Source organism: Pezoporus occidentalis, unplaced genomic scaffold, assembly GCF_034315485.1.
Source record: "Pezoporus occidentalis ecotype Australia unplaced genomic scaffold, CSIRO_AGI_Poc_V1 ctg118, whole genome shotgun sequence".
Classification (NCBI taxonomy): Eukaryota; Metazoa; Chordata; class Aves; order Psittaciformes; family Psittacidae; genus Pezoporus; species Pezoporus occidentalis.
Genome location: NW_026912972.1, coordinates 1,568,856 through 1,583,497, shown reverse-complemented (window position 1 = coordinate 1,583,497; position 14,642 = coordinate 1,568,856). Strand labels below are relative to the sequence as shown.

Genomic DNA, 14,642 nt, shown 5'->3' with positions numbered 1-14,642 from the left:
TAATTGCGGCAATATACTGACCTGACCATTTGGGAACACCAGCTCTTGTTCCCGAAACCTGTATTTACATCTGATGTATTCTTTTGGATGTATTGTCAGAGCAGCAAGTGTGTTACTCAAATGTTATCTTTCACTTGACATGCCATTAAATATTGTTAAGTGCCGGAAGTCTTCTAGTGAAAGATGTCATGAAAGTACAAAGCATTGGGGTTATGTCAAATGTGAAAGAAAGAGGATGTAGTATTTTAGCTTTTCCTTATGGGAGGCAGAGAAAGGAGAGGTCTCCTCCAAGGAAAGTACTTTTATCCTCAGAATGACTTGTAACACAGAAATAAAAGGATGCTCTGTAGCAGAACACCAAAACAAAATTCCTTTTCAGGCTTTCCCCGTAGAATATATATTTTTTTAATTTAATGGAGTTAATCCTTGTTTGTTTGCCTTCTTGATTATATTAACCAGCAAGGTAGTGATTAAAGGCAGGAGTGTAGCTCATGCTAATTATATTTAAACCCCCTGAACCTGTTTCTTTTTAGTGAGAGATGATTACAATAAACACACCTGCACTATTTTACAAGCAGGCTTGGGATACCACGCTGTTGGGAAAAGCCAGGATTTAACCCTGCTTGGGATGCCTTCGTACAATGCTGTCTTTCCTCAGCAATCCGGGAGCTGCTGCGTGCAATGTGTAAGCACCCTGCATCCATGAGGGTACTGGTGGCAGGAGGACAGTCTTGAGGCACCGGAGCAATTGGTTTGTTGGGTCTTGATTGAAAATTGATTAAATGCTGCAATTAAATTGGCTATATCCCTCTGTGTGTATAGCAAAGGCTAAGTGTGCTGCTATGTTTGCGCTAGGGTCGGTGGTGAGCGTGGCAGTCAACATCCACTGACTCTAAAAGACCCATTCTGGTGTTAACCTAAACCAGTACAAACCTCTGCCAGTTTACAACCACTCAGGGGCTGCTGCCTTGTTATCTTGGAGCATATAAATATTCTCATAGAAACTCAATTCTCTTTTTTGTGTGCCGGGTTTAAATTGAGATGCAGCAGATTTAAAGAAAATGAAAGAAAGAAAGAAAGAAAGAAAACCAGCAAAAGTTAATTCACCGCAGCAGAGTGGTTTGGGGAGATAACATCTTCTATTCCTGCTGTTTAATTAAAACCAGGTTTTTATTTGCTCTACCTTTTAATTAAAGAGGAACAAGAAATTTGCCCTTCTAAGGCATCTGGTTGATTTTATGAAATCTAAGGGGTGTTTTTCATTGTTGCTAGTTTTTAGTTTGAGATTCAAATGCACCAAGCTGCTCCACCACTGTTTTTCTCGAAGGGCTAGAAGTCCTCAACTCTGGAGGCAGGGAGACAGCCACAACCATGAAATTCCCCTCTGGATTCAAGCTGGTCTGCTCACAAAGCAGAAAACAACAACAAAAAAAAAGCCTTCTCTGCAGCTGTGAGCTTGAGCTAGCAGTAAGTAGCAAGGTAACAGCAATTGCAAAGAAAAAGAAGGGGGGGGGAGGAATTTCAAGTAAGCCCCAAATCATTTCCATCACTGTTTATCCAGGGTCTTGAATTCATTTTAAGCAGTAGGAAAGGGTATTTTTTAAAGTACTTATTTTTGCATCCCTTTCAGCATGAGAAAAATTAAAACAAGTTTCCTGAATACATTTTCAATGCAGTTTTCAAACTGCCTTTTGTTGCTTTGAAAAGATCAGTACTTACGAATTTTGCCTCAGTCCTCACTATTCGTGATAAACACCTTCAGAAGAGAGGGTGCTTGAGTCTTCCTTAGATACTGTTTAACTTCATGAATTCTCTCAAAAGATAAGGGCAGCACATTTTAACACCGAAAGAATCAATAAGATCAGATTTAGCTTAAATATTCCAAGAGTAAGGGTGTAATTCTTCCTCCATGCTATTTAGGGTACCTTGAAAGCTGATAATTTCTAAGCTACTTTTGTTTTGGCAGCAAAATCTTACTTAAAGGGTTTGCCAGCCCCCTTCACTGAGCTAATTTCACACTTTTATAGGATTGTTAAGTTACTATTGATTTTTAACATTGTTAATTCAATTCACTAGGAAGATACCAACTGTGTATTACTTTCATTTTGTGAAGCAGTTCAGTTTCGGCGCTGGCTCAGAGTCCTGTGTTCTGCTGATGTTTTACCCCATGGAGAATAAGTTTGGCTGTTGAAGAGCTGCACCGGGATCAGTTCACAAAGATGTAAGAGTTGCTAGAAGAATATAACGTGGAAAAGGAAAATAAAGGTACTGAAAGTGGTTTTCTGGGTTTTGTTTAGCTGGAGGATTATTCACCCCCTGGAAGCAGATCCATCATTCTGCTGGGGTAGTGTAATGTTTCTAAGCCTGAAGTTTTTGTACTGTCACGACGCTGCAGAAATCCTAGCCTGTGGTATCAGCAGGAGAGTTGGATAATGTCTATTGGAAACTTACTGATAATATGGAATTACCTTCCCGGAAAAGGTTGATTTAAGAGTGCAGCACATATTTCAATAGCAGAAAGGAAAGCCGATAAGCTACTCAACGTAAAGTGTTGATCCATCAAAACACAAGTGTCTATCCTTCATACTAATCGCACCCTCAGCCCCACTGCAGCCAGCTCAGCCTAAGCACACAGTCAGGCTTAAACATGTGCTTCGTTGTTTCCCTGGACTGCTGAAGTGGGATTAAAGAGCATAAGTGCTGCAAACCAGGCTGTTATGTAGGCAAAAATCTGTGCAAAGGCTTCTGTTAGCTGTGAAAGTCTGCTTTGCTACTGCAGACTTCCTATTGCAGGCTTGTCTTGCTGCATCACCCGAGACTCTTAAATACAGTGGTGACTATGGGTGAGATGGTGTGTACCTCCACAGAAGGAGGAAAATACGGGCTGGTGAAAAGAAGGATGGTGTTTGAAGGATTCTATGTGCTTTAGACCGCATGAGGATGAGGTGCTTGCGATAGGAGTGGTGCAATTCACAAACCTTGGTAATCACAGGGCTGAAATGCAGGTATCCGAGTAACAAGAGAATTTGATGTTTGTTGAAAAGCGAGGTCTCAGATTAGCTCACTGGGCTGGGTCTAGTGCTATAACATCCAATAATGGTTGCTACAGTTCATATAACTTTATTGTTCTCTGGAGAACTGCGTAAATGTTAGCTTGGGAAATCTCTCCTGCGTGCTCGGGCAGGATGTGTGTGTGCATGAATGCCTTAGTGTGGTTCAATGCTGCGGGTATTGAGATCAGGTTCCCTTCTGAGGAGCTTTGTGGCTATTTAACAAGATTCCCTCTCTGGGAATCCCATCTTAAATCTCCCTTCATGACCTAGGGAAAGGGGTTTTTGATAAGCCTTATCTGTGAGCATGACTTGTCGCTGGAGGGGCAGGCTAAAGAGAAACCTGCTGGGCACTGAAACACTGTGAAAACACTTGCTGCAAGGAAAGGTCTATGAGGCTGGTGTCATTTCATGACTGATAATAATGGCTGATCTCTGTATGTAAAGTTTCACTGTTCCCTCTTTTCCTATCCCACATTTTCAAGAGACAGGGACACATACACAAGCCCATGTGAGCACTCCAAATAGCTAAACCTGTGATTGCCCTTCCCACTGCTTTGCTTCATTTTCATCTCTGTACAGCAATGATTAACGGGAACTGCTTGGGCTAAAATTTTCCGTGCTCAGTGTCTGCCTAAGCTGGAGTATTTTTGGAAAGTGCTTTTGAAGGAGATGGTTTAGCCATTCATGAGACTGTGATGAGAGAAAGAGGCGTCTCTCCGCAGCAAAGGAGCCTCAAGGAGGAGAGGAGGGTGCAGAGGGAATGGTGTGCTGCTTCCTGAGGACATTCACGATCAATGGAAGCTCTGCCTGTAGGCTTTGTGTGCCAGCTCGTGTTATCTTGTCTCCCCTGGGTGCTGTGGGAGTACTACGCTGCTATTTCTGAGCACTCAGATATTGCAGGTGGGAGCATTGTGAGGCTAAACAATACTTCAGGCTCTTCCTATGTGCAAGGTGTGCAAACAAGAGGGCAGAAAGATGCATGAAAATGTCTTCAGAAAGATAAAACCTAATGGATTTTGCATGAAGAGGCATAAACCATAATCTAATTGCAGAGATACAGCTATGCATACTCTTTATCTGTATTTCCTATTTAAAGGGCTACTTCTGCTCAGTGCTCCCCCAGGGGACTCTCTTTGCTGGGGCTGCGCTGGAACAGGGATGCTCGCAGGAGTCATCCTCTGCTTCTGGAAGGGCGAGATTTTAGTCCTTACCACGAGAGGGCAGTGCCTGCAGCTGGATTCCCCTCTGCTCGCTGTGCACAGGCTTGAATTGTGAGTGCAAAGTATCTGATTTTATTCCCGCCCCCCTTTTCCCCTCTCCTGGCAAGAAATCACCTTTGAGATTGGAATCGCTTTGTCTCTGGTGTTTCCCTGGTCAATTGCACTCCGACTTAAGCAAACAGACTGGGTGGGAGTGGGAGTCATCTAAAATTAGACATAGTGGTTCTAATTGCACTTTGTTCCCATGCAAGGAGCCAATGCGGCTTGGGAAGCTCTTCCCAAAGGTTGGGGCTTGCTGGTAGCCCCTGCAGCAATATCCCAGGGTCTCACACATGGGTTTATTGAAGGTATCCAGTTGTCAATGTGTTGGATTGTTGTAAGGGAACTTCCATAAGGTGTTTAGGATACTGACTATATGTATTTAACTTTCCCTTGTAAGCCACTACAGACTCTTTGCCTGCTTTCCTGCTCGCAGAATGAGCAGAATGACTTCCTTGCTCCAAGGATTGTCTGCAGGGAGCATCCAAGGTCTAGCTTTGACCAAAGAGTTGGCCCTGGCCAGACTGCTTATGGCCTTGCAAAGGGAACAGGTTCATTTCCTCCCTCCGAAAGTCTGACCTAGGAGCAAACATCTCTCCTATAGATCCCAAGGCCCCACAGGGCAACAGTAGCTATAACCCTAATAGTAGGCCTGCTGCTGCTTCACCAGCTGGTCTACAATGGCCTGAGATCCATGTGCAAAGACCTCCAAAGCTTTGTGAGCACAGTGTAGGAACTGCTACTAGGACCTATAGGGCACCACCTCTGGCTGCCATACCAGTCGCAAATAGGTCCAGGGCAGATCTAGTGGTAGCACTCTTGAGGCGTTTCAGCTTGAAAGGTGCAGAGAAGCTTTATTCTTTCCTGCAACAAGAAGGCAACAAAGACTAGACAACCTGGGAGCTCCTTTGTCAACTGTCCTGCTCCCAAGGTGCTAAATGTTCTCATTATTTAAGAAAAAGCATTGTTTCCTGACCAACAAATGCTCAGCATCTGAAAAGGGACTGGTGTGAAGATATGGTGCTTGGTGTTTGACTCAAGGAAGAGTTCTAACGCATCTTTTCTCTGTAGTTCAGCCTTCTCCTGCTGAAGGAGAAGGATGTGTATGGTTGTATCAACACAGACAACTACACCCAGGGGTAATCCATCATCATGACAACAGCTCTGGAACCATCAGAGATTGTGAAACCTGCAGAGATTGTTATGTGCTGAAACCAGCCACTATGGCTGATCTTAAGTGAGATTTGGGAAGACAGCCATGAATTGCAGCAGGATGTTGTGCAGAACTATGTACAAAGCCTGTGTAATACCACGTTCTCTCATCCACCAGGAACGAGGCTATGATGGGTGCTGTGACCTCCAGACTGCTTTACAGGATGCCGCTAACACCGTGGAGTCTCTTCTGCATTGAATGGTGGCTGGCTACTGAATGAGGTGAAAGCCATCACTGTGCAGTTGAGCTGTTCCTTCATGATGGGAGATTTCTACCTATTAGGAGCATGTCTTTCTTCATAACAAAATGTTGTGGTGCTGCAACACTTTGCTGTTGAGGTCTAGACTTTGTGTAGTCCCCATCCTGAAAACTTCAGTGCAGTCAACCAGGGACTGGAAGAGCACCTTGCAAAATGACCAACTTCTGTACAGGCAATAGGGGAGTGACTCAAAGAGGATTTGCTTTATATCAAGGATTTGGGTTACTGGAAGGCAGGTCTGCCTCAATGATTTTGAGATCTTGAACTCCCCCAGCTCAAACAGCTTGTACATCACAGAATCTTCAGTGGAGAAGCTCTGGCAACACTTAAGAAACAATACGAATTTGGCCAATTACTTGTGTTTTCAGGTGAAATATGAAATTCCTTTTTCCATGGAAAATAAAGGTCTTGGAAATGAAGTTTGCTATTCAGGGTCTGTGGCAAGAAAAAAGGAAAAACAAATTGTCCCTTCACCCCTAGGTCTGTCCTCTAAAGAATCTGCCAATGCCTTGTCAGTAGAACAACTCATTTCTTCACAATGGGGATGTGATTCCTTTTGTTCCAGTTTCTTCTTCATCCATTCCAAGTGGATGAAGGAGAACCATGGTTTATTGTTTCAGAAAGGGTCAGTAGTTTAGTTCTGAAGGATGGAAGGTGTAATAAATAATTCTCACTTTTCTTGGCAAGGACCCTGGTGAGCTGGAAACAGGGACCATATTTCAAGTGAACAGTTCTGCTGTTGGTGAGCCCCTAAGCTGGTCCTTGGAGGTTGCGATATGAAGGTATCTTCATATGTTCAGCATCTCCTAGCTTCCCTCCATAAGAGGTTTGGTTGTTGAATATCTGGTAAGAAGATCCTGTTGCTTTGTTAGGAGACAAGGGAAAAGCAAAGGTGATCTGTCCTGCATTGCAGATGGAGCAGAGCCAAAAAGACCAGGAAGGAGCCTGATTCCCAAACCAGGGAACTGGGCAACCTGCTGTCAAGTGTGACACAGGGAATGAGCCAGAACTGGCAGGAGAGAAGATGGGTGGACACAGAGCATGTCTACACACAGTAGCTGCTCTGGATTGATGTGGAGTGTAAATGTAGTACACAGGAATCGTTGACTGCCTCGGTTTCTTTGCCTTTCAGCCTTATAGTCAGAAAAAGGCAGGCTTACTTAAGATCAAATGTGCCCAGACCTGGAGCTATTCAGAAACATCTGCCCTGGAAAAAAAAAACCCTCAAGAGCCAAATTGCCTTTGTACTGTTGAGCAGGAAAAGGGCCATAGCACTGGCTTGGCTTTCTTCAGGCTGAGTGAGCTGATACCCTCTTTATCTGCTTTTATTCATCCCAGATGAATGGGATCATCAGAGAAGATGAAAGAGAGACTGATCTGATGGCATGATATGTTCGCCACTTTAGCAGCCTGTTGCACCCAAGTGATTTAACAAAACATCACCCAAGAAGCATCCTTTGGTTTAGCACTTTTGTCTGGTCCCTGGTCAGACCTCAGGTAGCTTGGAAAGGGCAGACAGAAATGGACTGTCTCCTCCAGCCAGTATATATCTAATGTGTCTCCACTGAAGGTGTCAGAATGATACCAATATCAAAGTGTAGTGTGTGTAAGGAGAAAGAACTTCATCAGTTTTAATGGTGGCAATAAATGTGTTGACTCTACTTACTGACTCGAGAGCCTAGGATTAGAGTTTTAACTCCCGAGAAGAACATTTTTCCTTCTGGTTTTGACTTCAACCCAAACCCCAGTCCTTACATATCCCGCTGCAGGATTTATTTGCTACAGTTTTTCCAACTTTGGAGTCATCATCAAATTCCAGCAGCCTCTTCCTCAAAGTCATGCTTTGTGAAATGATTCTTTGACAGCAGCAATGATAGGTGAGGGTGCCTTTGCAGCAGGGCATTTTGCAGAGCTCCCCAGCCTGAAAACCACAGGCCAGCTGCACTTAACCAGCCAGCAATTCCCATAGGAACCCCATGGTGGTGGTGGTGGAACTAGAGTACAGAAACCTCAGCAGATATTTCTGTCTTTCCTGTTATTGCTGTTTGACCATGGAGCATCAGTGGTAGGTGTCTGCATCTCAGAGGAGGACTTCAGCTTCAGCTTCCTTCCTTAGTTGGAGTCACCACACTGAGGAAAACCCCTTTGTTCTAGCACAGTTCTTCCTGCTTTTGTCATTACAATGCTTTTGGTGCTAATGCAATATCCAGATAAGTTGTCTGTCCACTGCAAGAACCTGAGATACTGCCCAACATTACCTTTATATGAGTGTGCTTTCCTGCTGCTACTGCATACACCCAGCCTGCTTCAAAAGCCATTATCCAGTTCTTTTAGGCTGGAGCAAAAGGCAAAAGAAGAGCTTTCTGCTTGTAACCAGGTGCCATGCAGCAAATATTTGTTTCATAATGTGTCATTATTGTCTTGCATCCAGCACAAACCTTTGCTGCAGTGTAAAGAAAAGCAAGACAGATAGTCATGTCTCTGATACCACTGAAACAGGGGATATCTGAACCCAGGGATTTTGGACACCCAAAATTAATTTGGTGTGAAGGACCTTTTATAACAGACACATTCTCAGTTGGAAGCTATTCCACCACTAACCATGACATCACTAGAGAGGTAGTTGTTGCTCCCTGAGGATTAAAGTACATGACCTCTAGGGTCTGTCCAAACTCATCTTAGAGGCGTGAGACACAGGTAAAGACTTTGGAGCAATATACATCCTAATGAAAGCTTGCAGAAAGTCCTGTTGGGTCCATCTGAACTCTTTCCAAATAGCTGGCTTAATTCAGCTCTCCCCTTTCCATGTTGACAGAGACTGTGCCATTTTTGCAGACACAGGTTGGAAGTATTATCGTAGGAGTTGTGGACATGTAGATCTTTGCATTTTCCTTTGGCACAGAGCTGCAGGCTGGAAACCAAACTGTACAGATGGGTGACTTAGGCTTGTTGAAAGAGCTTCCTCTGGCCAAAGGTGCTGGGGGTTGTGGGATCTAGACAACCTGACAGTTGTGGTCTGCTGTGGGAAGGCTTCTCTGGCTTTGGAGAAATGACGTGGCTATTGCATGCCTCATTGAGAACATGGGTCCTGGGTCACTGAGTATGACCCTGAGATAAGTATGGAGGAGGTCTTCAGCCCTGGGAGGATGGCTTTGATCCCCCTGTTGAGACTGATCCTTCAGGATCATCAGGAAGGTGGCAATGTGACCACTGCTCCCAGGTGTGCTGCAGAGCTTAGAGGTGAAGGGCAGGATGCTTTCATTTCCTTCAGATCCCAGACAGGTACTTGGGCATCCTGTACCCAAGCACCAAATGATGCTGAGCATCCATCACTACTAACATGTGATACTTGTGCCACCTTCAGTGACACTGAGGATTGGCATTGCCAGGGCAGGAGCTAGATGGTCTTGAAGGCCCCTTCCAACCCAAACCATTCTATGATTCTATGATATTCAGTGGGTTTTAAAGTGCTTCTCACCTTCTTCACCACTGAGCTCTGCTAAGCTCTATCTGTGAGGTGAGCTGAAGCAGGGTCATAACACACACCTAGGTCTCTGAGGATACAAAAAGGTGGACTTGTATCCAACAGATCAAGCAAAGCATCAGGATTGCAGCATTGATCCACTACTTGTTGTTTGGCCCCATCTGGAGTGCTTTACTGTTGCAGGAAAACCAGAGGTGAATTCAGTATAAGCTGCTTGAGGTCCCGGTTGGGTTCCTGTGTACTAGAACACATATTGAAGCATTTGTGGGCTTGGAGGGACTGTCAGGTAAAAAAAGAAGCAGCGGGAGGGGAATGTGCATTAGTGACATGCCCCAAGTCATGCAGGTAAGACAGAAACAGGAACCTCAGCCACATGCCCTGGTTTTGCAACCAGGTCTGTGTCTTCAGGACCTGTTGTGTTTCTAGTAAAGGAGAGGAATGGATTTGGAAGAACCAATTATTTCATATTTTAGGAATTGTAGAGATTTATGTTGCTATTAAAGTAAAACCTAATGGGTATTTTTGTGGCGGGTTTTTGGTTTGTGTTTTTGGGTGTGTTGTTTTATCATTTTTAAGGCAAAATGAGTGGAGACGTACATAAAAGTGGAAAACTGCTTTTTCTGGTATTTTTGTTTAAGGTTTTCACCTTTTCAGCCACTGTAAAACTTCATCCAGGTGTCTCAAGTGGGAAAAAAAACAAAGAGAGTCAAAAGTTTGAGGTGAAATTGTTTATTCTAAATTGACTGAAATACATTGTGGCATCTGAGATTAAATCCTCCCTTTTGTTTTGACAGGAGAATTGTAAAGGTAAAAAGGCTCTTTTTAGTTTTCCCCTCACATCTTCACTTCCCCTTAAAACCACCAAAGTTCCACCAGAGCAAAACCACAATTTCTGATGTGGCCTTGCTCTGTAGGGATCAAAGCTATGAGGAGAAGTAATCAATATGTTAAATACATTCTCTTTTATCTGGATCTAGCATCCTACCTGCTAAGAAATGTGATAAAGTACATCAAGGATGAACAGTTTCAGATCTCCAAGTACACTAGCAGGGTGTTAGCAAAGTGTGCAAGATGTATGATGGATCTTCTTTACCAGCAAACTGATTCAGACCCTTTACAGTGTAGAACTGACAAGGAAAGAAATGCATTCAACACACAATGTTAGCTTTAGGGTGCACTCAGGTAATATAGGAGAACTATGTCAGAGACATAATAGCTATAGGTTTTTCTTCATGTTTTAGTTTTGCTAATATTATTACCATGGGCTGCAGAATAGGAATTACTCTTTGGTAATCACTTGGCAAGCATGAACGCAGTGCTTTGCCTATTTTGTTGTGGGGGGATGTAAGTGACATTTTATGTTGGAAGCATTTATGAGTCCCTTCTTGATGGTCACTGGAGCAGCATCAGGTCACTGGCATTTGCTCAGAAAATCACAAACCAGATGAAAATGTCAAAATCCAGCTGCTGTCTTTGCATGAGCATTCAAGCTGACAGGGGGGTAGAGGAGATGGTGCCCAAGCGCTAGCAGTCATTGGTATCAAAAGGCCATTGGCCTTAGAGTCAGACCTCCCAAATTTGTCACACTGGGAGGTAGGCACGAGAAATTTTGGAGACACAAAGACAGAAAGAGCTGTCTCTCACCTCCTCAAAACGGGTCTCTGTGCTCTAAATCACCGGCAACTTTCACAGTTATGCCCTTGGACATCTTAAGCCAAGCAATAGGGTACTTGTTTTTTTCTTGTGATCAGGGGCAGGTTTTCTCACACACTGGAAATGTGTTTTGGACATAGTCCTCATCCAGTGGAAGAGAAATGTTGTTGCTGGGATTGTAATGACACTGATTTTTAATCTCTCAGTGTGTGAGAAACTAGAAGAAAGAGAAGCAGAAGGCCCTACACAGCAATGGATTAACAGCAAAAGAGGCCGGATGCTGGACATGAGGAAAGAAAGCGATCCATGACAATAAATGGAGTTGTAAGTGTTCCTCTCTTTTACTTGTAGCACTGAGAATTTGACAGCCGGTACCCAGCAGTCAGGCCAGCAGGTTTGGCAATATGCTGCCTTGAAAGATCTTTCTTTCTATTACTACTTAATCCCATTTTACCCAGGACAGGCGGGCTGTCAGATCTGCAGAGAACAGAAGGGAGAAAGGAAAACAAAGTGAAGACATACCACATTCATTTAAAGCATTTAAATTACTGTTTAACAAGCCAACTATTCTGCCTCTCCAGGAAAGCAGTCTCACTCATTTAGGTCTTTCCAAGTGGAACTCTTCAGAAATATTAGTTAACTAGAAGCCTGACAAAAGAGGTGATCCCTATGAGAGCTAGTTGTGTTGGTTTAAAAGATGTTCATCTGTTAAAGGTGGGGGCAGCTGGAAAATACAATCCGGATGCTCTCAGTAATCAAGAGAGTTGTGATCAGCAGCATATGAGGAGTCATTTTCCCAATCATGTAGCAAATGGAAATTAATAGGAAAGGAGAAAAGAATTAACTTTTCCTTTAAAGTAAACTGATTGCTTTTCCCCTGCAGGCTCTGTTCCTTTGACACTTCCCTGTGAAATGAAAGGGAAATATTATTTTGCAATAGGCTATTCTTGCAAAAAGACTTTTCTCTCCTTATGCTGCACTTTCTGAAGGCTAATATGTTTCAAGGCCCATTTCCAGAAAGTGGCAAGATCCAAAGGAACACCTTCTCCAAACGGACAGAGTTAGAAAGGGGGTTAATTGCCTTATAATACAAAGTGCCAAGAACTACTGAAAATCCCCCTGTTCCTCCTTGTGCCACTAAGTAACACCAAAACTATTGCTTTCTATTTGAGACTTGAGGTCCCATGTTTGGCACTTGGACAATTTCCTATCTTCCTCCTACAATGGAATGAGGAAGCAACACATTCTGATGGAAACAAGGGCAAAGTTCAATCCCACATAAGTCAGGATAAAGCACAGGACAAGCAATCAGCATAGCAGCCCTTCACCTTAAAATAGTAATAATTATATAAAAATGTAAATCGCAAATAGGCATTTGCTCCCCTGCTTTGTGGTGAATTTAAAAGAGGGAGAGACAGGGAAAGCAGCAGAGAAGCATTTTGCACATACATTGTGTATATTGTTATGTATGTTAGGGAGATTCAGGTTAGATATAAAGAAGACCAGGTTGAACAAAGCCTTGGGTGACATGATTTAGTGTGAGGTGTCCCTGCCCATGGCAGGGGGGTTGGAACTAGGTGATCTTAAGGTCCTTTCCAACCCTAACTATTCTATGATTCTATGATTGTAAGTTCTTCCCTGTGAGGGTGCTGAGGCGCTGGCACAGGGTGCCCAGAGAAGCTGTGGCTGCCCCATCCCTGGCAGTGTTCAAGGCCAGGTTGGACACAGGGGCTTGGAGCAAGCTGCCCTAGTGGAAGGTGTCCCTGCCCGTGGCAGGGGTTGGAACTGGATGAGGTTTAAGGTACCTTCCAACCCAAACCATTCTATGAATGTGACAAGTGGATATCCAAAAGCAAGTTGACCAATTCACTCCCACTGGAAACCCAAAACAAACACAACACTTCATTCACTCACCGCTTGTATTCCAGGTTGCCTGCTGTTGGCTTTGCAAACCATTCTTCAGGCACTGCTCCACGTAGGATTTGGGATCGCATCCGGAGAGGAGGATCTCGCCAAGGAGGGCGATGTAGGCGATGGCCAGCCGCAGCGTATCGATTTTGGAGAGGCGCTTCTCATACGGGAAGGTCGGTACGTGTCTCCTGAGCTGGTCGAAGGCCGAGTTGATGTTGATCATCCTCTTCCTCTCGCGGACGTTGGCGGCGTGGCGCTGACGGAGGTGGCGGGGGGGCCGCGGCTGTGCGGAGCTGTCCAGTTCAGCACCCAGAGCCCGCCCCGCTGCGCTGCCCGCCTCCTGCCCCTGGTCGGGCCAAGGGCTGAAGGGGTCTGTTAAGGAGGAGCAGTCAAGTAAGAGGTTGTCCAGCTGATCGCTGGGACCTGCCTCGTCCCAGAGGAGAAAGTCAGGAGCGGTGTCTTCCTGCTCGAAGCTGTAACAAAGTTCTTCCATCTTCCGACCCACCGGTCTGAAGCAGGCTAATGGAAATATTTGCAACTTCAGACCAAATTGACTGTCGAGCAAACTGGATTCAAATTTCATTAATACCCCCCAAAACCTCAGGGTCAGGTAGTGCTTGTTGTGTCCTTGAGGAAGGCTATCGCAAAAGTTTCCCCAGTTGCATGTCCAAGTGGGACTCATGATTTAAATACTTCATGGCTCCTCAGCAGGGGCATAATCCTATTCTTCCCCACTCAAAACTAATTAGTACACGTGTTTCTCTTTTTAGTAGCTGTTGACTACAAAACAATATGAATGAATGTAAGAAGAGAGAATGAATTTTCTATTGACTTTCTCCTGGAAAATCCATTGAAGCAGTTATTGAGTTCTTCCACAAGTTCGGTCTCTCCGCTTGCTATTTAGAGTAGGGTTCACACAGGGATTTTGTTGTTATTGTTGTTGGCTTTGGTTAGGAGTGGTTGAAGAAAAAAACAAAATACAGTCCTTTATCTTTTTGGTAAAGCGTTAATAGCCCTACATTCTGCTGTGGTTGGACAAACAAAATGCTATTATAATGCTGTCAGAAACACATGATTCTGCCCTCTCTAACAGCAGGGCCATCTCCTACACTTCTAGAAAGAGAATGGTTGGGATAAAGATGTGGGATGCACTGCTGTGTTAAATTGCAAACACAGTGGTACCTCATATTAAGCAAGCCAACATCATTCTATTTGGTTATTACATTTTCTGAATCACACTTGAATGATACATTTTGTGGAGAATATGGACATTCAGTGCCTTGTCTCAGAGCATACTAAGCCCTGGAAAATAGCAGCAGCTACAATAATTGCAATGGGTGCTGTCCTGGAAGGGTGAACCAGGTCGGCCACATCTTGAGAAGTGCTGGAAAATAGGAGAGTAGCAGGTGTCCAGCATCTCTGTGATGCTGGACAAAGGGGGTAGAAGCTGTTAAGCGCCACCAGAACTTTAAAGCAAGTGCATAATCTAAGTGGGTACCTCACTCTCTTTGATTTCCACAATACTTAAGCCAGTGTTTAAATTCACTCAGAAGTTTAAGTCATATTTGAAGGACTTAAATGAATGGAATGGAAACATGTTTTAAGTTAAAGAAAACCTAAATGCTTTTCCTGAAGCATGCCATAAAGGATTTTTATCAAGACAATCAAATGCTTGGCTTCATGTGCTCATGACTTGTGTCCTGCTGCTGTGAGAAGTTCTAAGAGAATGTCTACTGTGAAGTTTATGAGCCACAGACAGCTCCTTGACAGGACAGCTGAAGGCAGAAATCTCAGTAGCTTCAGATATAGG

General features: G+C 44.0%; 1 protein-coding gene across 1 annotated transcript; it reads right to left on the bottom strand.

The window, feature by feature from the left end:
* Nucleotides 1–11,311: 11,311 nt before the first annotated feature.
* Nucleotides 11,312–13,325, bottom strand: LOC134175689 (helix-loop-helix protein 13-like). Its single transcript, XM_062641922.1, has 2 exons — nucleotides 12,836–13,325; nucleotides 11,312–11,398 (listed from the first exon to the last, which is right to left on the bottom strand). The coding sequence occupies exons 1-2, from the start codon at nucleotides 13,323–13,325 to the stop codon at nucleotides 11,361–11,363; spliced, it is 528 nt and encodes a 175-aa protein (XP_062497906.1). The 3' UTR covers nucleotides 11,312–11,360.
* Nucleotides 13,326–14,642: the final 1,317 nt, after the last annotated feature.